Source organism: Phodopus roborovskii, unplaced genomic scaffold, assembly GCF_943737965.1.
Source record: "Phodopus roborovskii unplaced genomic scaffold, PHOROB, whole genome shotgun sequence".
NCBI lineage: Eukaryota > Metazoa > Chordata > Mammalia > Rodentia > Cricetidae > Phodopus > Phodopus roborovskii.
In genome coordinates, this window is record NW_026126622.1 from 2,063,671 (window position 1) to 2,087,929 (window position 24,259).

Below are 24,259 nucleotides of genomic sequence, written 5' to 3' on the forward strand. Positions count from 1 at the left end.
CTTTTACTTTGTTACAGTAAATGTACACCACACAGCAAGGCTCCATTGAACTCATCTTCCCCACAACATCCAGAGGCCACTGTCTATATCTCAGTGGCTGGATATCCAGTGCCTGATTCGGGCACAGAGAGGTGCTCCAAAAATTTTCCTGAATAAAGAACTTAGTACTTCTTACTGAAATGTATTTTTACTAACTTCAGAAACAGTCCTAGTACTTTCCACACCAAGCCACAGCTTTCAGCCTAAGAGGTCCTTCTGTTGTCACTGAGCTGAAGGCCACACAAATGATGGGCAGGGTGGTAACTCAGCAAGTGACTAGCATCTTCTGCAGGCAGTCTTGGAGGCAGAGCCCAGGTAGACAGGGTCAGAACTGTATATGTGGTGTATGGGGAAACATTTGTCATAGACTTTGTGCCAGAAGTCACGTGTTGAGGGATGTGTGGCAGCAAGGAACACAGGTTTATTTTTCCCCACCCTCAACAGAGGGATGCACAGACTTGATTTTTCAGTTGCACTGACTCTACACTGTTTAAATGGATATGGATACTTAGACATGAAGTGTTAATAATCAGATAAGTAAGACCTCAAATGGGACTATACAAAAGATCAAAGAACTTACTGTCATTGCCTACCTAAACAGAGAAATGGAGGAAATCAACCAAGGAAGCATTTCTCCAGCCTCCTACTTCACTAGGTATCAGGAACATTCTTCAAAGGTTAAGCAGGTCTCACCTAACTATCTGTGCATATCACAGATATGCCCAGGGTAACCCCATTCCCCACAACCCAGATTTGTCCTGGACCCATGAGCTTTAATACTAGCAACACAGGGCCCCTGAGGAGTCCTCCCTTCCTAAGAGGAAGCCATCCATCACAGCATGTATTAAGTTTTTAACAGCATCATTATGTTAAAAATGACTGTGCCAGTAATTATGAGAAAACTCAACAACATGATTAGATTTATGTGTCTCTCGGAGGAAGAAGTATCTGTAACTGTGAAAAGAATGTAAAATACCTTAAGTAAAGCCTATTTGAAGAGCACAAGCTTCTGTTAGCGTCGAGGGGTCCGGAATCTGCTTTAGTGCTTTGATGTGTTCATGTTGCTCAGAATAAAGATCTGATAAAGACCTGTGCAGAGCCAGATGAAGGGAGAAGGAGGCAGCTGTAGTCCAAGTGTTAAAGCCCAGGTCCCAGGCTCCAGGACTAAATGATGGAGAATAACCAGGGGGCTGCCAGAGCTCAGCATCACACTGAGAACAGAAGGAAGGCAGTGCTGCAGGGACAGCAGGGAGAGACTTCAGAAAGACAGAGTAAACTGGGGTGGAAAACGCAGTTTTAAAATGAGAGGAAAATGGCAGTTATGAAATAGAGATAAAAACGGTCCACAAAATGTGCTCTAGGGTGGAGCAGGTAATTAAATACATAACTTCAAGGAAATGTGTGTGGGGTGGGAGAGATGGTTCAGTGCCTACTCTTGCAGAGGACTCAGGTCAGGTTCCCAACACCCACTTCTGGTGGCTGCCACCTGCCTGCAACTCTAGCTGCAGAGGATCTGATCTGATGCCTTCTTTTTGGATTCCATGGGCACCTGGACTTATATGCACATATCCACACACTGAAACGTATTTTAAAGTAATAATAAAAATAAACCCTCAAAATAGAAAACTTGTCTGAAACAGAGCAAAATGCAAATACAAACACCTAATGGCCATACCTCAGTGAAACTAATAGACCTAATAATTGCTATTGAAAAATTGGAAAATGCTATTGAAGTTAAAACCAAAAACTGTCTTACCAGCTCTAGGGGAACAGATGGGCAATGAGTAGGAGCATACAGGTAATTGACAAGACAGATGGAAGCAAGGTGGGCTTGGTCACGCTGCAGTAACAAATGGCTCCAACCAAACCTTACTCCATTCATATCATATATCCAGTCTGAGTAAGTTGCAGGAGACTGTTTCCTGCAGTGATCCACTGATGGGGCAAGGCATTGAAAAATTTCACTCTCCATGGCACAGGGAAGGAGCTCTGAAGACAGACCACAGTCCAAGTTTTAGAAATGATACATACAAATTTGCTCACATGCCCTTAGCAACCATGAAGAGCTGAGAAATATAGCCTTGCAAAGTGTGGGAAAAGCTAGGAATGTTTAATAAATTAATTACAATTTATTTTTTAAAATTAATTCTAATTTATGTGCATGTGCATGCACCTGACAATATGTGATGTACCATGTGCCTTCAGGAGCCAGCAGAGGTCGGACGAGGCAGGGGTCCCCAGGAAGTGGAGTTACAGCAGGTTGTGAGCCACCATGTTAATGCTGGGAACTGAATCCAGGTCCTCTGTGAGAGCAGCAAATACTTTTAACCACTAAGCCATCTCTCCAGCCCCAGCTTAAAGAGTTTTAAGTACCATTTATAAAACACCAAAAAGGCTGAAAAAGTTTTAGGAGGACTTTAGAATTTTCCTATGTAAATATTCAATGACAAAAGAGAATGGCATGTCCTAAGATGGACTGGCTGGAGGAGCAGTTCTGGAGGATTTTAAATTGGCAGAGGGAGAGAGAGCCTTCTGGAACCAGATTCCATATGTTTCATAGTCTAGGCAAAACTGGCAAAAGCACCTCTTTTACACTGGGTACTTCAAAATCCTAACTGAAGTTAATCCCATTCACATTTCAGGTCACAGGGCAACCAACCAAATTCTAAGAGAAAGACGGAACCTCCAAGAAGAAATACAAGGACCTGCCTGACACAAATGCAGCTAAACACCAGCTCTAGTGGAAAAGATGGACAATAAGTAAAACCACATAAATAAGCCACCAGGCAGATGGAAGCAAGAAGGACCAGTCTAGTGCAAATACTAGGAATAGGGAACAGTTACCTGCCAGGAGTAGTGGCTCATACATGTAATTTCTAGCAGTCCAAAGGCTGAGACAGGAGGATCACTGAGCTAAAGGCCAGCCTAGGCTACATGAGACTGTGTCTTGAAAACAGAAAAAAGAAGTCACAGAAATGAAAAATGCTTTAATACCTAGGACCATCAAATATCCCCAAGGGGACGTGACTGAGGAGAGTTTGGGGGTGTCAAGTTGGCTTACCACCGAGACATCGATTTCCATCACCACACTATCAGACTGCAGACAGTGAAAGTATAAGATGACAGAGGAAAAGAAGAACATATACTAAACATTTGGCAATCTGTTCTGCTGCTGCCCTGCACCAGGAAGGCTTTCTCCTTTCTGCCTGAGAGCCACAGGATTAAGTGGAGCTGGAGGATTAAGATGTGCTAAAATTTTCCTGAGCTCTGCTTGTCCTCTTGCCTGTTTTGGTTGAATCCCTTTCCTCTTATCTCAAGAAAGCAAAGGTTTATAAAGCATGTTTGCAAAGATGTCCTAAGACGTGACTGACACAGCTGTCCTGTTAAACTGCAAGAGCCCATTCACTAAAGAATGATCTAAGGGCTGTCTGCAATAGCTGTGTCTCTGAGTGTGCTTAAACTGCAATTGAAGCTTCCCTTCAGTAGTCAAGGACCTAGAGACCACCCAAGGATGCTCACATAGACAGAATCTAACACCATTGCTCACACTTTAGAAACTGAAAAACAAACAAACAAACAAACTGTAGGATGGAGTTGGATTCCAGGGCTTTAGCTCTGTCTACTGCCTGCTGGACTACATCAGTATTTGATATTTTTTTGAGAGCCTGATTTCCATATGTAGATAACCTACACAGATGTCATAAGAGATGCACAAAATACAATACCCTCTTGTGTATGGGAGTGGATTTTACTATTTTGCGACGGGAACCACCATGCAATTTGGAGCAAACAGTATTCCCAAGCTTTAAAGTCAAGGACAGGGTAAGCATGTGTACCTTTCATACCTCTATTTGGTGGTATTCAAACAAACAAACAAAAACCCCAAAACAAGCAAGCAAGCAAACAAACAAACAAACAAAAAACCCAAGGAACTGGGATGAGCCATCCAGATTGGAGCGTGACGAGGACATTTCAGATGTTGATGGACTGGATGAAGGATGCCTAGAGAACCAGCAAAGCACTGTTTCCAGGCGCATCTGTGAAGGGGAGTTGCATACAAGTCAGTGGAGTAAGCGGGAAGGTCTATTCTCAGCGTGGTTAGGCACCTTCAATGGGCCACAGTCTCAGACACAACAAAACATGAAGGTAAGGTCCCCCTTTCACAGTCCTCTCCTGCCTGGGGCATCAGAGGCCTTAGGCTGAGGGTCATCATCTATTTCCTTGATTCAGAAGCTTTTAGCATTGGACTGAGCACCATTGCCAGAATCCTAGGGTCTCTGACTTGTGGACAGCCAATTGTGAGATTCTCAGCACCCCTAGTCAAATCGCCTGACTGTATTTTATATCTCTAATTGCCCTGCTAAGTCTGTTCTCTAGAGAACCCTGGCTAAAACAGAATAGGAGATATAAAACGGCCTCTGCATTGCCATAGCATCAGCTACCAAAGAGTTCCTACTACTAGCAACTGACTTTAGCAAGATCACAGCACACACGATTAGTAACAAGCATTAAATTCAGATATAACAATATGAGATGATTCTAAAGTATTAAGAAAATAGCACCAATAAATTGGGAAAAGTAACAAATAACTCAAAATATGTGAAGATCTATAAACTGAAAATTACATGCTGATGAAGATAATAAACTCTGTTGAAATAAAAGAACTAAATAGACATGTTCAAAGCAATATGTGGTTTCCACATGATCTTAATCAAAATCCCAGCAGGACTGCCATAGAAATTGACAAGCTTATTCTCAAATGTATATAGAAATGCTAAGGATCTAGGATAATGGAAGCAAGTTAGGGAAAATAACAAAACTGGAAGACAGCAATACCACAGACAGACACTCACATCTAATAGTCTCCACCTTGCTGTTCTCAGTCAAAAGTGAGTTATCAATGCCAGCACCACTACTGCCTATAGAGACCTCCATATGGGGACAGAGTCAAAGTTCCCCTTCTCCTAATTCCAGGCACTGCTACAGCTAGATCAGCCCCTTTCTACCTTGGCCATCGACTCTGTCTCCTTTGAGCCTCCTCCCATCAGCTCCAGTAGCTCCTGCCTTGAGAGCACTCTGCAGAAAGGATCAATAAGAAGCTTGGGGGATCCTTTCTTTTGCCTTCACCTCTTGCCAGTGTCCAGGGTATCCACATCGACATGGGGAAGAGCCATTGACAAGGTTCAAACAGTCAGCGAGACTAGCCAGCTCTGGCTTGAATTCCTCAACTTCATTCCATTTGGCTAATCCGTAAACCAATTCCCCACTGCTTTTCTCATGCAGGTACCAGGACAGTGCACAGGGATGAGATTGCACAGTCCAGGCCACCCTAGGCATGAGCCTGCACCTTCAGGAAAGCATCTGTCCCAAACTTCAATTTGCATATCCTTGGAGGGCTCAAGTAAGATGGCCCTGAATCCCACTGAATAAAGATTCCAAAGAGAATTCCAGGGCTTTGGGGAAACAGGCCAAATACTCTATATAACCAATCCATCAACTTAAAGAAACAGCAGGATGGTTTGGCTAAACGTTTTGCCAAAAGTCCACTCTTAAAACTGGGTCCTTCGGGCTAGAGAGACAGCTTAGCAATTAAGAGCACTTGTTGGGGGTTTAAGAGACAAGACTTTAGGAGTCCTCAGGTCATTGGTGGATATCCTCCTAGGGGTCTGGGGGAGCCCAGACTTTTCCTCTTTTGCTTCCACCCCCTTGCCTGTGGTGAGCTAAGTGGTTCTGTCCCACCACAGGCTCCTGCCATGATGTGTGGGCTCACCATGGCCCAGAGAAAATGGCATTATTTGGTCACACACTCAAAACTCTAAAACTAAACAACAAACTAAACGTTTTCTCTTCCAAGTAGATTACTTGTTTTTTTTTTTTTTTTTTTTTTTAAATGGTGTCATAAAGTTCACTGACACACACAAGTGGTCCTCAGAGCCTGAGATTCCCTGGGGACTTGCTGGCTTTTCCAGGAGGTGGTGACCATACTGTCTCTGTGATTACCTGTGGTCTGATTATGTTCTTTAATTGTGGAAAGAAAGCACGCCAGGGCTCAGGGGTAACCTAGATGATATCAGCACGAGATCTTAGAGTAAGCAGAGGTCCCCCTTCACACACACACACACACACACACACACACACACTCCGTTGCAGTGGGCTATAAACAGCCATACAGGCATTGGGCACTGCTCCTGGGCAGACCTCAGCCTGTGAGATGGTATGACCATGAAGGTATATAATCACAAGGGATGGTTGGCACCAGAAAAGCATCCCTGTGGGCCTGCAGTTCTGGCTTCCTCCATTCTCACTGTGGCTGTCACTTTGGTGGGAAGCAGGACCCTGAACTTGGCCCACGTCTCCATGTGGATAAAGCAGGTATGGGGGAAACTACCCCAGGTGGCCACCTTCCTTCCTTTCCTCAGGTCGGAAACAGCTGTCTTTGGAGCCTGAGGTCCTTATAAACCCTGTTTCCTGCCACAGGCCAGAGCTCTCCATGGTAAATAGTGTCACCACCAACCAAGAGGCCCTCTGATGGCAGTACAGCTTTCAAAAGATTTCAGGTACTTTTGTCTGGGGACAAGAAAAGAACTGGGTTGACTGTCCATGTGCATTTCTAAGGAGCCAGTTTGGGTTTTCAGTAAAAGCAACACTTGTAAGAAGGGGAAATATAACATAGATAGCATTTCCATGCACCCTCCCCACCTTTTCTTTGAGACAGTCTCACTGTGTGGACCTGGCTGGACTGGAACTCTCTGTGTAGACAAGGCTGGCCTTGAACTTGCAGAGATCCACCTGCTTCTGCCTCCCGAGTGATGGGATTAAAAGAGCTTCACTATGCCTGGATCCTATGCCGTCTTTATAAAAGATCAAATCTTAATATGAGAACAGATTATCATGGGAGACTAAGATTTCTTTCTTCAAATGCCTTTTAATTACATGTATCTGTTTGCTTTATTTTGTGCACGTGGGTGTGCACAAGCATGCTACCGAGGAGTGAAAACAATTTTCTCTGCTTTCTCCATGTGGGCCCTGGGGTCTAACTCGGGTCATTAGCTTGGTGGCAAGGGTCTTTACCCACTGAGCCATCTTACCTGCCCTAAATACCTTTTTAAAAGTAAAATGAATAACCATGGTGCCCCTTGATGGAGTAAAGCAGAGACTGTGAGGACAACAGGAGAAATCATGGTGACCTCCTCTGTGAAGAACTCTTTCAGCCATTCTTATCCTGCTTTGCATCTATCAGAGGTAGGAAAACGACACAGTGAAGATGGAAACGAGGACTGAAAAGTCAGAGCCTCCAAAGGACAATCTACAACCCTTTAAAGTTCTCTTTCCGGAAGGATGGTCCCTCCGCATCCAACCACCTGGATGAATCATGAGCTGAAAGGAATCTATATACTAATAAATCTTCCTTAATGTCTCCAGGAGAGGGAAGAGATGCACTCACAGGCAGTGCCCGGCCTCACCTTCAAGGTCAGCCTCACAGCGTTGCAGTTTTCCTGCAGTGGGTTCAGCTTCAGTGTCTCCCCCAGGTTGCTGCATCCGGATGAGTGGTGCTGCAGCTCACAGCAGACGCACACCTCCACGCTGTCGAACTTGATCTAAACGGGAACACATACAAGCCTCACATTAGCATGGCGTTTGGCCTCTGAGGTAAGACATAGCAAGGACACGTGAAACGGCTCTGCTGGAAACATACCATCACAGCTAAAACAATTTCCATTGCAAGGCCGTGAATGCCACCACGAATGCCACCATGGGTTATTTCAACATCCCTTTTTAAAAGCAACGATTAGAAAAAGAAAGTGGAGTTGGAGAGCTGGCTTAGAAAGTAAAGGGGTTGCCACAATGCACACCAGCGTCTGAGCTTAATCCCCAGAGCCTATGGGAAGCTAGGCAAGGTAGCTTAGTGCTTCTAAAGCAAAATGGGAGGCAGAGGCAGGAGAGTCTCTGAAGCTCACACAAAAGCCAGTTTGGTGTACACAGCGACAAAGAAAATAGATTCTTGAAGTCAGCAGATTCTTCTCTCATGCAATTCATTCCAACCACAGCTCCTCCTCCACTAGAAACACCCTCTTAAGCAAAGTGGAAAGTGAGGACCAGTACCCAAGCCTGTCCTCTGATGGCACACGTGTGTATTACACACACACACACACACACACACACACACACACACACACACACACACACAAACACTCAGAAGTTTTTGGAAAGAATCTTTTAAGTACCATGAAACAGCAGGTGAATCACAGAAATAAATGTACTCTGAAAATCACTCATCCACTTATTGGTCCGTGGAGATGTGCTTTGCCCCATTCTCTCATAGTCAGAAGTTTCCTGTCATACTCCATCACTCTGAGACCCCTGAAACTCATTTCCATCCATTAATATGCAGCCCATCTTAATCTTCAAGGCTTCGTTGAGTTTTCCATCTCCACCTCTACCCAACTCTCGTTTTGTTTCACTGAAGTTACAGCTTGTTGTCATACTGTGTGTGGTTCAGATGCACAGTCACTGTCAGGTGATTCTCAATAAGTTAAAACAGCTCAGAAAATTAAGGGCCAAGGAAGGAAACAAATGCACTCTCAGAACTTTGAAGAACAGTGGCAAAGCAGAAAAAAACGTATGATGTTCTCAGCCATGGGAAAAAGAACAGACTTACCAGTGCCTGATCAGAAATGGGATTTAAAAAAAAAAAAGAAGAAGAAAAGAAAACCTGTATAGAAGATGCCTAAACAGAAAACATTCACTTAAATCTGTGGGATTCTATTCAAAGCTGATGTAACATGTAACATGAAACCAACTCTTTTCCTTAGACTAGCAGGTGCTCACTTCTAATAAATCCCCACAAATGTTTCACACCAGGTGACTCAAAGTGCCCGTGTTATTTTCAACAAATACTGGCCCATTGTAAATGTAACAAATGACTTTTTCATTGCATGGTGTGCTGCAAAGGGTGGTGCCACAGACTCCATGTATCATGCTTGTCATTCCTAATTGCTGGGTGTAGGAGTGGGGACACATTCACCACTTCCACAGAGCTAAGGAGTGTGCAGGGATTCATCAGAGGCTGGCTCTTCCTACAAGGCATGTACCCTGCAGGTATAGCGCTCAGGTCCCCATATGTTAAACTGCACCCTTGAGCTGTGTCCACACCAAAGCTCTTTCTCTGAGTTCCTATGAGCCTTTCATCACTTTCCTAGGCTTCTAAGTGTTTATTCAAAGTGCTCCTTCCTTTTAGCTTTTGCTTTCCCAGTGAGAGCTCATGTCCCCTGTGTCTCCACATCAATCCACAGGAAACAGCTTCAGATGCATCCCAGTGCACCCTCAGGATAGAGAATTGGGGGGGCTTTGTGGCTGGCTCTCCCAAGCCAATGTGGGCAGAAGGTTTAGCATGGGAGATCTGAGACTCAACCTCCCTAGGCTTTGTGATTCTGCACTGTCCTTCCAGAACTAATGACCGTCAGAAAGATACAAGACTAAGTTCTGGGGAACTGAAGGGTTCCAGCCCAGGCCTCAGCAGGAAATTCATGGAGTATAGCTAAATATAACTGACCTGCCTGTTGGTATGTGCATACATGACATTATTATGAAAAGCCTAATAGTTTTGGAATTACCCAAGTGAAATCTCTACCAATAAAGGCACAAGCATCCAAGCTCGTTTATTTCTTCAACAATTCTCCCTAGGTGATGCTGGAGGCACACACTACTGTCTGTCATAACAGCATCACATCTTAGGAGATGTAACTGTCTTCGACCTTGCACATTTACTTCGCCATTCATGTTGTGAAAGAGTACTCACACACACACACACACACACACACCAGTGTTCAAGACCAACACACACAGGACTCCTCTCCACTGCCCAGCAAGCTCGCCACCTCCCTCACTATTTTGGTGACCACTCACATGCTTCCATCTGTATATTTTTAGTTTTACCATTGGCACTTTGGTTCATTTGACATGTTCGCTAACTTTACGCACTCCTAGAGTGTTACTATATTTAAACGCAGGTGGATGATGCTTATTGGCATATTATATAGCATGAATACACTCTATTTTTATGCCTAATCTACTGATGGACATTACAGTTGTTGGCAGTGCTTGGTAGTTGTGGTGGTTTCAAAGAAACGGCTCCCAAAGGGAGTGGCACTCTTAGGAGGTGTGGCCTTGCTGGAAGAAGTGTGTCAATGTGGGGATGGGTTTTGATGCCTCCTTTGCTCAAACTTCCCTAGGTGCAACTGTCACTCATCTTCCTGTTGCCTGCAAGATGTAGAACTCTCAGACTCCAGCATCACATCTGCCTGCATGCTGCCATGCTCCTTCCTTACCATGATAATTAACAGAACCTCTGAAACTGTAACTGAGCTCCCTCAATTAAATGTTTTCTTTATAAAAGTTGCTGTGGTCACAGTGTTTCTTCACAGCAACAGAAACTTAACTAAGACAGTAGTTAAGTGTAAAGCTGCTAGGCCATTCTGCATTTGTTTCACAGGATACACATGCAGCATTTCATCTGAGTATAATATACTTGCCGAGTAGAGCTACTGGGCTCTAGGGACCTTTGTAGTAGATGATGCAGGGAAATTTCCACTGTTTTTGTTTGTTTTGTTTTGTTTTCTTACCAATTTATATGCCACCAGAACAGTGCCAGTATCCTTAACTATTATATCCTAGCTTTATAATTTTGGTAAGAAAAGTAATGAAGGGAGAGTTCACCGAAATGAGAGACTAACCCAAGAAAAAGAAGAGGAATAATATAAATAATAATAATAATAATGCAGGTAGACAAGAGATAAAGGAACTTCTAAGGCAATGAGAAAGGAAAAAACAGACCATGTCTGTGACCAAGCAAGCCACACTGAAGCTCGCCAAAGCTACCAGGGCAGGCTCACACTGACAGATCTTCAGTCCTTTGGAACAGACTGAAGGGAATTAGAAACAGGACACTAAATGCAACATAACAAAACCATCATAACTTCAGAATCCAAGAGCCAGTAGACACAGTGCATGGTTCTGTTAAATTTTCCTTTTCATCATCTTAGGACAATTACTTGTAGGGCAAGTTTTGATGATTTTTTTTTTTAAGCCCTAGGTCCTAATGATGTGCTCTACTGATTTTCTCTAATGGCCTTAGTTTTTTATCATTGCTTTTTGATTCAATGAGTTTAGCTAATTTTTGTGTAAGATACAAGACTTTGGTTGAGGCTGATTATTTTTGCCTAGAGATGTCTACCTGATCTGATATCTGTGGCTTGCCTTCTCCTCTGCATCGCTTTATGTCCATGTGAATCTGTTTCTGGCTTCACTGGTCTGTCTGTCTGTCTGTCTTGATTACTGCAGCAATAATCCAGAAAATGAACAGGAGGAGGATTCTTCCCATTTTTTCTTTTCAAAATTTCTTTCCTCTTCCCCCTCCTCCTCATTCCTTTTTTCTTCTTCCCATATATGCTTTAGAATATGATTGTCAGTGTCTATAAAAATTCTTGCTAGGATTTTGATAAGAGTAAAATGAACCTACACATCAATTTCAGAAGAATGGACACTGATTTTTATGTTATGTTTAAGTTCAAGAATAGAGCACATTTCACCATTTTCTTTGATTTATTTCACTACTGTTACAGACTTTTCAGCGAATGAGTCTGATATATGCTTTGTTAGATTTATACGTATTTTGAATGACTAATGATACTTCATTTTACATTTCAGTGCCTTCTTTCTCATTTCTAAGGCAGAGAAATACATCAAATTGTGTATTTCAATGTCCTGTAACCTTTCCAAACCCATCTATTAGTTCTTTGTTGGTGTTATCTGTTTGTATTGTTTGCTGTCCTTTAAAATTTTCCATTATGATTTTATATGTAGACAACAATGCCATGTAAACCTAGTTGATTTTGTTTTCCTTTGCAGTCAGTATGCCTTTTATTTTATTTTCTAGTCTGACTACATAGACTTGGACTTCCATCACTGTGTCCATGTTGAATAAGACCTGTGAGAATAAGCATGCTTGCATTGTTCTTGATTTTAGAAGAAAAGTATCCAATCTCTCACCATCAATTGTGTTACATTTGTCACTTTTCTAGCTTGAGGTCATTACCTTTGCCTATTTTTCTAAGTCATTTTTTGTTGTTATATTTTTCTTAAAAATATGACCTCAATTTCTCTAATTACTTTCGACATTATTTGATGAGGAAAATGCTAAGAACATAGTACCCTAAAACACAGTCAGATTAGGTACAGTTGTCACTTCGCAAAATGAAATTATTGAAAATAGTCATGACTGTTTTTCGATTCTAAAGATTAGATCAGGGAGTTCTGACTCCCTTTTTGATGGAAAATAGATTTTTTTTCATACAATATTTTTTTAAATTTGATAAGTTACTTTTCAAATCGCAAGAGGATGTTCAATTTTGCCAACTGTTCTTCATGCTTCAACTGATATAACCATGTCATTTTCCTTCTTGGTCCTTGAATGGAATTAATTGGCTTTGTAATGATGTGCATGATTTACAAACATGAATATGTATTTCCTTTTGCTATTTTCAAGGACTTTTGTACATATATTACTAAGTGATCTCCAGGTCTCCTTTTCTACATTGTCTGTGTCTGCTTTTGGTAGAATGATACTAGTTTTATTAAATCAATAAAGAAGTGTTCCTTAAATAGTATGCAAGAATGTATACAAATTAGTATTCACTTATATATTCCCTTGTATATTGCTGGCAAGAAGGCAAAATGGTGTGGCCTCTATGGCAATCAGTGCAGCATTTCTTATTACATTTGAATTACCATGTACCCAGCAAGTCCGCTTGGTGTATACGCTGGATGAAAGGAGCCACGGTTGCAGAAGGGTGACCACTGTGGGATCCTGCACAGGTGGAGCATCTGGAGCAGCCACATCCATGGGACAAGGAAAGAGGAGGGAGCAGTCTTCCAAGATGGGAAATTTGTAGACAGGTAGTGGTGATGGTGGTGTGCCAGAAAATGGGCTTCACGATATTGTACACGTGGTTAAGGTAGGAAGTTTTATGTTGTACGTTTTCTGCCACAATTGAAAACTAACATCTGGTTTTCATGGACCTATTCTATAACTAAAACAACAAAGACAACAGCACTAACAAATGATACTGGCTCTTTCTGACCTTTATCAGGGTCCCAGAAATCTGGGACTCAGAAGTTAAGTGGCAAATAATGCTCTGAGCACTGTGTGGTCCTCAACAGGTAACAGTTATATACCAACAAACTATCATAGTTAAAAACACAGTAAAGCCACAAATGGATTTCTGCACTGAACCTACTGGCTAGCACAGCTCAGCCTCACCTACCTCAAGCATGCCCAGAATGCTCACATTAGCTACAATTGGGCAGAACTGAACAGCAAGTCACCACTTGGCTGCCTTATACAATCTATTGAATACTGAATGGAAAACACAGGGTGGATATGCTTTCAACCGACTAAAGTTAAAATCTTTCAAGTTGTGACTTTGGCATGCCCTCTGTGAATCAACAGTTCACTCTCAATGGCCTCTGTCTCCCTTCTCTTGTCTTGCCTGTGCTGGGCTAATAACTTGGCTCCTAGGTTCAGCCTTCCTGAAACACTGTTCTTTTGGCAGCATCTGGAGGTCACATATCTAGCTCATTTTTGCTTCCATCAGAGAATGGCAGGAGTGCAACATCTCTCTTTTTGTTGTGTAAGCCCTTTCTACCCCCAGACAGGCTGATGGACCATAAATAAGGGGGCAGGTTAGCTTTTAAATGCTCCAAAGAGATTCACAAAGAATTACTGTGGTTTCATTTGCAAAGCTCTGCTGTATATTTTAGAGTGACCCCAACGCCAAGGGGCACTCTTGAAATAAATCTGTCAGCTGCTTGCCCACCCAGATGTCAGGGTCAAGAAAATAATCATGAGGTTTCCAGAATTCTTCTTAGAATTAATCACAAACTCAGTGAAATAACTGATGGAAAAGAGTTATTAGGATGTCTCTTCCCTGGGGCCACTAGAAGATTCTTTGGAGTGAAAAAAAAAAAAAAAAAAAAAAAAAAAAAGTTATTCGCTAAACCAACCTGCCTTCCTTGCCCTGGGAATATCCTGCACCACAGAAACAGTTTTGTCATTTGCATGAGCTGTGTTGGTGTCAACGACAAGCATAGAGATGAAGCTGAGATTATGTAATAATTTCTTCCACATAAAAGAGATGGTTGAGAATAAACTACAGTCATCTCTTACTATCCACTGGGCATTGAACACACCCACCCCACCCTTTGAGGGCCATAGAGATGAAGCTGAGATTATGTAATAATTTCTTCCACATACATGAGATGGTTGAGAATAAACTGCAGTCATCTCTTACTATCCACTGGGCATTGAACACCCCCACCCCACCCTTTGAGCGCCCGCTAAGCTATTGTTATCTGTACACAACTGTGGACCTCCTGTGTACTGTAGGTCATCTCTAGGTGACTTATAATGCCCACTGCAATGTAAATGAAGAGTTGATTGAGTCAGCATGGTTGTGGCCACAGATAAGAGGAACTGTTTTGAAAAAGATGGACTTTGGGAGCTGGAGAGATTCTTCTATTTTACTGGGGATTTGATTTCCAACACCCATACTATAGCTAACAGCAGCCTGTAACTTAAGTTCCACGGGATCTGGCATCCTCTTCTGGCCTCTGTGGGTACCAGGCACACATGTGGTACACATGCTGGCAAAACACCCATACACATAAAATAATATTAAAAAAAAATTATAAGGTGAACTTTCTAGGTGTGGTGGTGTGCACTTGCAATCCCTGAACTGGGCAGACAGAGCTAGAAGGGTGATGAGTTCAAAGAGAGCCTGACTTACATAGTAGAACTCGTTTTACAAACTAAATAAAACAAACTGTAAAGAAGCCAATTACAGCTAGGCTCACAAGTCCTGCTAGTGTGGTTCTGACCCAACCACACCCACCTCCTTGCCCAAGTTTATGGTGTAATGCAAATTTAACAGTTGGACTTGACTGGTATATTTCTTGTAGTTTCTTACTGTGGGTTGTGTAGTGGCAACCCAGAGGGGCCTTTTTAGGGTCATGTGACCACCCATGGCAGCCATGCTGGGCACACAGTGCTTCCTCAGTCAACAGGAATCCTATGAGCCACTACTCTGTGCCATCTAGACTTTTTCAGGACTTGGGAGCTTTACTAGATTAGAGGGGTTTCAGGGTTAGGCGGGTTACTAGATTAGAGGGGTTTCATGGGTTAGGCGGTGCATCACAGGGATTCCAGCTATGCATTGAAAGGAGAAAACAAGTTTGTCAGGCACCCACATATCCTCAGCTAGTCTTCCAAAACCCACTGCTGCTGTGGTGTGGTTAATGTGTCTTCACCACTAGTAGAATTTCCCCTGTGAAACTGGGCGTGTTCTTGTCTGTTGCACAGGTGTTTAAAGCTATAATGTCTTCTTGATGGACTGTTCTTCCACTCAGTGTGAGATGACTTTCCTCTCTTCTGACTAGTTTTGGTTTAAAGTCCCTTTTGTCAGATGTGGCAACAGAGTCACACTTGTCGTTTCCTAAAATTATTTGTTTAGAATACCTTTTCCCACCCTTTCAACCTGAGATTACATCTGTCTTTGATGTTGAGGTATCTCTTATATGCAACAATAAATCTGATAGCCTTGTCTTTGAGTGGGAATCTGTAACCATTAATAATCAGAGTTAATACTGGGAGATATGTATTCATTTCAGTTATTTTGTTGATTTTGTAGTCTTCAGTATTTTCCTCTTCCTCATCTGCTTACCTACTCTACTAGACTGATTAACTCATATTTCACTATCTTGGATAATCTAAAAGGAGTGAATGAATGTCTGGATGCATATAACCTACCAAAATTAAACCAAGACTTACAACAAATAATCACACTGAAGTAGCAATTAAAACAATCTCCCAACTGAAAACAAAATCTAGGCCCAAACAGATTCACTGCTGAATTCTATCAGGCCTTTGAAGCAAAACCAATATCAATAATTCTCAAACTAGTCAACAAAATAGAGAAGGAAAGAATACTATCCACCTCTTTACAAAGCTAAAATTAGTCAGATAATCATAGAATTAGCCAGATAATAAGATAAAAATTAAAAAAAAAAAGGAACAAGAAGAAAATACAGGTCATTCTCAGCGCTCAACAAAGATACAAAAATCCTCAATAAAATGCTTGTAAACAAAATTCAAGAGCACAGCAAAAAAGGTCACTTATCATGATCAGAGTGGCCTTATCCCAGAGGTTCAGGGATATGCGCAAATCAGCACATGCACTAGATCACACAAATGGACTCAAGCATAGAAATCACATTAGAATTTCAATAGACATATAAGTCTCCTGACGAAACCCAGCATAGGTTCATGATGAGACCTCTGAAGTGACTAAAAATAGATGGGACACATCTCAATACTATAAGGGCTATGTATGACACACAGACAAAATGCACCATGTGGGGGAAACGTGAGGCATTCCCAATAAAATTAGGATTGAGACATGGGCTCTACTGTTTCCACACTTATTCAATATAGTACTTCAAATGTTACCCAGGTCAGTAAGACAAAAGAAGGAAATAAGGAATACAAAGAGGAAGGAATAAGCCAAAGTATCTTTATTTTTAGATTCTATGGTTCTCTGTATAAAAACCCTGAAAACTATTGTCTTTTTCTACATGATGCCTTCCCACCATGTTGGTTGAACGAATTCTGGATCTTAGTTTTTTTAATATCACTGCCTCATTATGGTCCCAAAAGGACAAGCAATCATGTTTGGGCATCTCTAAAACTGTGAGCCCAAATAAGCCTTCTCTTTTGATAAGTTGATCTTCACAAGCATTTGTTCAACAATAGAGAGCTGGCTGACACACTTGTGCTTGAGTGTGTCAGTTCCATCCTAGGGGTCACATATGGCATGGGGACATCACAGAGTTCTCTAAACTCAAGTCAGAAGAGATAAGTGAGGAGGAACTTCTTTTAAAACCTGCAGCTACTCAGGCTATAGAGCAAGAGGACCTGAGTTTGCACTTACAGTGCTTGTGTAAAAAGGCAGGCATAGCAGCACTTGTAACCCAGAGCTGGGAGACAGACAGGCAGATCCCTAGATCCTGTTAGCTAGTTAGTCTAGCCAATTGGTGACAGTAGGGATCTATGAGTGACACCATCTAAACAAAAATAAGTTGATGAGCAATAGAGGGTGACAGTCCAATGTCAGTCACTGGCCTCCACATGTACACACTTTGTACCCATATATACATGTACATACATACATACACACACATATATACATGTACATACATATACACACACACACACACACACATATATATATATATATATATATATATATATATATATAGAGAGAGAGAGAGAGAGAGAGAGAGAGAGGATGAGAAAATAAAGCATTAGTTAAGCAGTAGAAAAAAGACAGCAGAGAAACAGTAAACCAGGGCTTTTATATCTGATACCAGTGGCATGCCAGTCACACACACACACACACACACACACACACACACACACACACACTGGTTATTTGATGAGACAGGGTCTCACTACTTAGCCCTGGCTAGTCGTGAACATACTATTTAGACTAAGCTGGCCTCTGCCTCCTGAGTGCTGAGATTAAAGGCATGTGCCATTATGACCAATGCTTATGTATTTTAAATTAGCAAATAACACTACATGTCTTTATCCTATACAACATAATGTTTTGAGAAACACACATACACACACAGTAGAAAGCTTAACTGAAGCTTGTTAATAACACATGACCTCATACAAAGTATTTGTGGAGCCTGTAATATATTCATTCTTTCTACTTTGTTGAGAACACACATTTTATCCTACTGCATGATCTCACCCATGTGTAGAATCTAAAAGCATTGATCTCATTGACACTGGGGGTAGACTGAGGATCACCAGAGGTAGTGGTTGAGTGGGGCCTGGGGAGTTGCTGGCCAAAGGCTCAGTCACTCCAGCCAGACAGGAGGGAAACAACTCAGGCTCTGCTACACAGTAAAATGACCATGTTAACAACACACTGACCTCTCTCAGTACCTTGGGCAGGGCCACTCTACCAGCCCAGCCCAGGGTCAGTGTGTGCTTGACTCAGCATCTCTCTCCACTTAGCTCTGGGGGCAGGATTACCTCAGCATTGGAGTTAGAGTATTCTCATCCAGCTCATGTGAACTCAGAGGATCCAGAATAATAATAAAGGGCACCACTAGCCTCAGCCTGGCTCCTCCTAATATCACAAGTGCAAACTTACCCCTTTAAAATTGAGTGGGTGTTTATCAGTATGTTACTTTGACTACAGCATATGAAGCCATCAAGGAAGCCTGCTAATAAGAACCAACTACTATTATCTATTTCTGATGTTCACACCCCAGAACACAGGAAAACAGTCTAGAAGTACTCATTTGTTGTCAAAGGCCGGAAGCTGCTGCATTCTTTGTTTTCTTATTAGCATGTTGAAGCATACACAAGTAAGGATAGACATTAAAGAAAAAAATCCATTCCTTCAAAATGGACAATCTGAGAGAATCTAGGTTTGTTAGTTTTCTGTTGCTGGGATAGAGTGCCATAGATCATGAACTCAGAAGGGGGAATAGATGCTTTCTGACTCCTGGTTGATTGGCCAAGTCGTTCTGAATTGTGATAAAACAGTATTTCATGAAGAGATGTAGCAAAGGGGGCTGTATGCATCACAGCCAGGAAGCAAACGGGAAGGAGGAAGGGGATATGGTCAGGGTTCCAATATCCCTTTCCTAGGAAACACCCCCAATGACTTGACTCTCTCCCTCTGGGCCTAACCACTTCCCCTAGTACCACAGGCTGGACACTTTCACACATGAGGCCTTTAAGAGACATTCACAATCCAAACTTCAGCATTATGGGGTCATAATTATTTGCATGTGCATAAAATATTTAAGGACATATTTTAAAAGACAGGGCTTTTGTTTTTTTTTAAGTCAGTTAATTAAGCCCAAAGTTTTCTTAAACGTTGTAGGGGATGGGGATTTACCTACTGTTTTTGTTTTTGTTTTTTTTTTCCCTTCTTTTGGGTCTTTGCTAAGCCCTCATGCTATCTGTGAAACAACCAGTCTATTTCAGGTTGGAGATGTTAGTATTTCAGCACATATGTGTCATCCTGATAAGGATGGAGAGAGAAAGGAAGAATCCAGATGTGAGCCTGGGAGATGCCAGCCAGAACGCCTAACAGCAGTGCCTCTGTCAAGTGGGATACCCAGCCAGCCTCACCAGCTCTCCAGGAATCCAAGCTTATCATCAAAGGATGTGGCATCGTCCTGACCATCCCCATGGACCTCTGTGTGTGGTGGAACTACCATCACTAAGTCAGGCATGCTCACATACTCCTGAGCTAAGCAGAGAAGCCAGGCTGCTGGAGAGGACCTGAGGGGCTTCACATGGAGGCTCTGTCTGTTGAGCTATGGTGAAGGCTGCAACCTCCACCTTCTCCTGGGACTCTTTTGTTAATTATGTGGACTTAGCTGCACGTTCAGCCGAAATCTTATCAATTAGCACTGTCACCAGAGAATGGCTGCACCTACTAGAATAGAGAAAGGTCTGAAGAGAATTATGTTAGTGAATGGGAAAATAAGATTCACCAGGTATCTTTTCTTGATGGAAACTCAAGCAAAAACAAGAACAAAAGGAAAATGGGGAGATGCTCGAGAGGCAGGTTCATGGTCAAATTAACTAGGATATGCGGTGTTTCTCATCTTCTTCTCCATAGCTTCATTGTAAAACAGCACTGGCACACACCCACTGCCACCAAAGCCAGGAGCTTTGGTTTGGGAGGCCAGGGGAAACTGGGTCAGGTACTTCCTTCCTAGTGCAGCACTTGCTTTGCAAGGGGCATATGCAAGACACAGGTTCCCTTATGCTCAGCCCCTCTTGGTCCTCTATTCACAGATACAAATGCCTGCTGAGTAGCATCCCTTTCTTCCTAGACTGTAAATGTAGCACAACAAAGCACATTTTTATGCATTTAATTTTTTCTAGTCTTGAACTTAATCATGTAATTCAGTTTCATAACTTTCAGAGTTCTCCATGGGAAAGCAAGGGTCATAGAAGTGAATGTATTTCTGGGAAAACTGGAAACACTCTTACAGTTATAGTTGCTCCCCCATACCCATGGAATTCTGGGACTCCAGGACATGCCCCAATCACAGAATGCTCAAGTCCTTCCCCAAAAGTGGCAGTGTATTTGCATATGAACTATACCTGTCTATTTTAAATAATCTCCAGGTAACTTATGATACAGAATAAACACAATGCCTACATATTTCAGTTACATGGACTCTGCAAAGTACTTGGTCTGGAGCAGATTATCAAGTTTAATTTTCTAGAATTTTCTGGAACTTGTGTTTGCTTTTGGAGCCAAGATTTCATGTAGCTCATGCTGGCTTTGACTTGAAATTCTCCTGTCTCAGCCTGGGTATTGTTGGAGCATTCATGAACTTGGGGTGCTTGGACATGGAAATGCAGAACCAGTGGTCATTGGGTTCTGGGTCACTGATTGTGTTAAATGATGCAAACATGTTAAACAAAGAGGTTGGGCAGAGTGGCCAACTGGTTGCCCTTGGGCCAAGGGCACAGTTATTTAAACTTATGGTTTATTTTACTCTTCAGTGCTGGGAGGCCCACACTGTGCTTGAGGGTGAAATTTGGGAATGTCACACAATTTTCTATTTCTAGCTTCTTTTGAGAGATGCAGAGAGAGTTCTGGGCCTTGTAGGCATCTCTTAGCTCAAGCCACTCTGAGTCTGTGTCTGGCCTGACCCTCACAGACTGAGTTTTGATTGTCTCTACTCCAAGAGGTGAGGGGCCCTCTCCCATCTCTGCACTGGTCCCCACAGTAGACTCCTCTCCTTTTAGGACACATTGAGGGATCAGGGAGACAGACACAATATGGGGGTTGTATTGGTTACAGAGCCTGAGTATCAGCTTCATTACATCTAAAAGTGAGCCACTAATCTATACAAATAGTGATCTTTCTCTCCCTCCCTCTCCCTCCTCACTTACACACACACACACACACACACACACACACACTCCAGCAAACATTAAATTCATGTTGAAGGGGACAGAGAGATGGCTCAGTGGTTAAAAGCACTTGACACTCTTCCAGAAGGCCCTGGTTCGATTCCCAGCACCCACTTAGTGAACGACTACCACCTGTAACTTCATATTCAGGGTGATCTGAACTCTCTTCAGTCCTCTGGTACTAGGCAGGTATGTCGTGTGTATACATGCACACAGGCAAAACACCCACACATAAAATAAATAAAATAAAATAGTACAATTGAAAAGGTCCTGCTAAACACAATACCCACCCAGGAGTCCTGGCTACAGCAGTGTCTGCTTTGGGGGACTTCCCGTTACATTCTACAGACTATGACAAAAGAAAGGCAGGTGCCCTCTGGAGAGTTCTCAGCTGACTGATGCGGGTGAAGACCCAAGGCTTGCCCACACAGGTGTCAGCAATAAAGGTAGAAAACCTGAACAAACGATCCAGGCCAACAGGTGTGAGCTGGACCACACAGAGTGATGTGGGGGTTCCCTGGAATGTTAAGGATTTTCCCAGTTTCTGTTGTTGTGGTAGATGGTAGTCACCCTTCAGGTTCCTTCCATGCCTCACTAAGCAGTTACGAGAGGGAGGCTGGCAGCTGTTTACTCCTAAGGGTGCCTCTGGTTCTCTATACTAGTGGCTGGTGAGACATTAAAAAGATCTAAGTGCCGCAGAGCTGGGACCACAGGGAAGAAAGGCCACCAGAGGGCAGCACACTAAGCATATTGCCAGGTAAGTGCAGCAAAGAACAAGGGGACCTAGCCCAGACTAAGAGAGGCCACTGCTGCATCCCACAGCACCTTGCTGTGCTTCTTCCTACCTGTGGCCCCAAGACCTTCCCAGATCACATGAGTTAGCCCTGGGCCTTTCCCAGGCTCCAGTCACATCTTTCCCGGGCCTCCGTGAAGTCCCAATCACATTCCACCTGCTCAGAATGCCTTGCCTGCACGTATTTCCTGACTTCTCTCCTGGTAACAGTCCACCTCACTGCCCAATTGGAACGTGGGCTTTTTCTGAGGAAGGTGTATCATAACGTTACCCAGGGCCAGGGACATGCCAGATATGGGGTCTTCCCTGGGTCAGAATGTGCCATCCAATGAGCAAGAGAATAGTATATCCACAGAGACAGCACACCGAGAAGCATTTACCTGGAATTGTTCTAGGTTGCTTTATTGACTTTTATTTTGTTGAGTATTTTCTCTGCAAGGAAACTTTTGAGTTTGGAATCAACTGTCAAATCATCGTTTTCCCCATGAAATCTATTTGTTCACAGGAAGGCAAATTCACTCCATGATAAGGAGTATAACAGAATGATATTCCCAGAAGGAAAAAAAGAAATTATGTGTCATTGTAACAAAGCACCAGCTGAAGTGAAATGTTAAATTTCTCATGAGGACAAGAGAAGCCAAGACCATTCCTGACTTGTGCTTAGTATATTAAAACATTAAAAAGTAAACAAACAAACAACCTTATTTCCAAAACGCATGATGAAAGCAATGGCTAGTAAGACCTTCGGAGAACTGTATACTGTCAATCAAGTTTTCCTTTACCCTCAGAGCCAGACATGTCTCACTACCCCGGCCTGAGGCTGTGTCCTTTTCTAATTTACTATTCATGGTCATGAAGCTAAATCAGGGTTTCCCTGGTTACTGAGGGGCCCTTCTGAGAGATGCGGCTATGTAATTGATGTTGGCTTGGTTACTGGAAGCTTTCAGGGCTGTGATGAGAGCCCTGATAGTAAGTGCAGCCACGAGCCTCAGGAAGAAACAGTCTTCCTCAAGATGTGCCACCAGTGTCCTCAGCTACGCTCCTGACACTGACAGCCCCAGCAGCAGCCCCAGAGTGAATGGATCATGAAAAGAGTATGTGCTGAAAAAAACCACATGAAATTCATGAAATTCTAATTAGGTCACTTCAGCTACCTGCTGGACTGTTACAGAGTTTACTGTGAGTATTCTGTGCAGATCAACCGCTCAACAAATGTTTCCTGAGCTCCTGTCATAGCCCAGTGTGGGACACAGACATGAGGAGACTTGGGGACAGCTTGGGGAACAGGCAAGTGGTAAGGATGTGACCCCAGAGCTGATGTCTTAGAAATAGAAAGATGGGAACCTGTGTCTCTGCCAGGCTGAGGACAAGGCAGAGGCTTAATGGCTTTAGAGAGTCTGAGGTCTGTTTGTGAGCACCTGGGGAGCCATGTCCATGGCAGGAGCCTGATCATCTGCCTGAGATGCTAAACTCACACCAAATCTACTGCCCACAAGGCAGTGTGGGTGGCACACACACTTCCACAATGCCCAGTCTCCTCCCCACACCCAGGAAGCACCAGAGAGGAGAGGGAGCTGAAGGAAAGAGGGTGAGGCCTCCTGGAGAGAGTCCACATTGCAGACACTGTCTCAGACTGACAAACTGAACCACTGGGCAGTGGTAAGAATCACAGTTATTTTTTCTTGGAGGTGAGTCACAGATATCAAAAGTACATGATTCTGTCTGTCTAAGTCATATTGCAAATTTTAGTTATTCTTATATAAGAGATGTCAATAGGATCACATCCAAATACCTCCCATAAATAACTTTACCAATTAAAAAAGAAAAATGAGACCGTAAAACATACCAAAAAGAGAAGTCAGCTTCAAAAGGATTTGAACTATGTAATTCTACTTAGATGAGTTACCTGGTGTGGCACTCACAAGACAGAAAGAGAATGCTGGCTGCCAGGGGCTTGAAGGAGGGGATCATAAGGACATACTATTATATAACCATTCAGCTTCTCTTTGGAATGATGAAAATGTTATGGAAATGGGGAGATGTTATTGCTGCACATGGCATGAATATTTGCAATGGTACTACTTTTTACAAGTAAAATTGTTAAAATGGAACTTTTATATCATGTCTTGTTTACCATAACAAACCCTCTCTCATCTTCATAACAGAATGGCAGACCACTTAATTGTCTGTTTACAAGTGAAGCCAACAAAAAAATAGAAACAAAATATACAGGTTATCAATGGGATAGTAGATAAGCACGTAAAGGAGAACAAAATACTTTACATGTATAAAATACTGTAACATGTTTATTAAAGGACACCATGATCTGGGTACAGTGGCACACACTG

At 42.6% G+C, this 24,259-nt stretch overlaps 1 protein-coding gene across 1 annotated transcript in view; it reads right to left on the reverse strand.

Annotated features, from left to right (window-relative positions):
• Entrep2 (endosomal transmembrane epsin interactor 2) overlaps window positions 1-24,259 on the reverse strand; it is a 388,380-nt gene that overhangs the window by 51,422 nt on the left and 312,699 nt on the right. Inside the window, exon 4 of the mRNA XM_051206449.1 lies at window positions 7,503-7,637. Coding sequence (XP_051062406.1) covers window positions 7,503-7,637 — 135 coding nt within the window. The remainder of the gene's footprint in view (window positions 1-7,502; window positions 7,638-24,259) is intronic.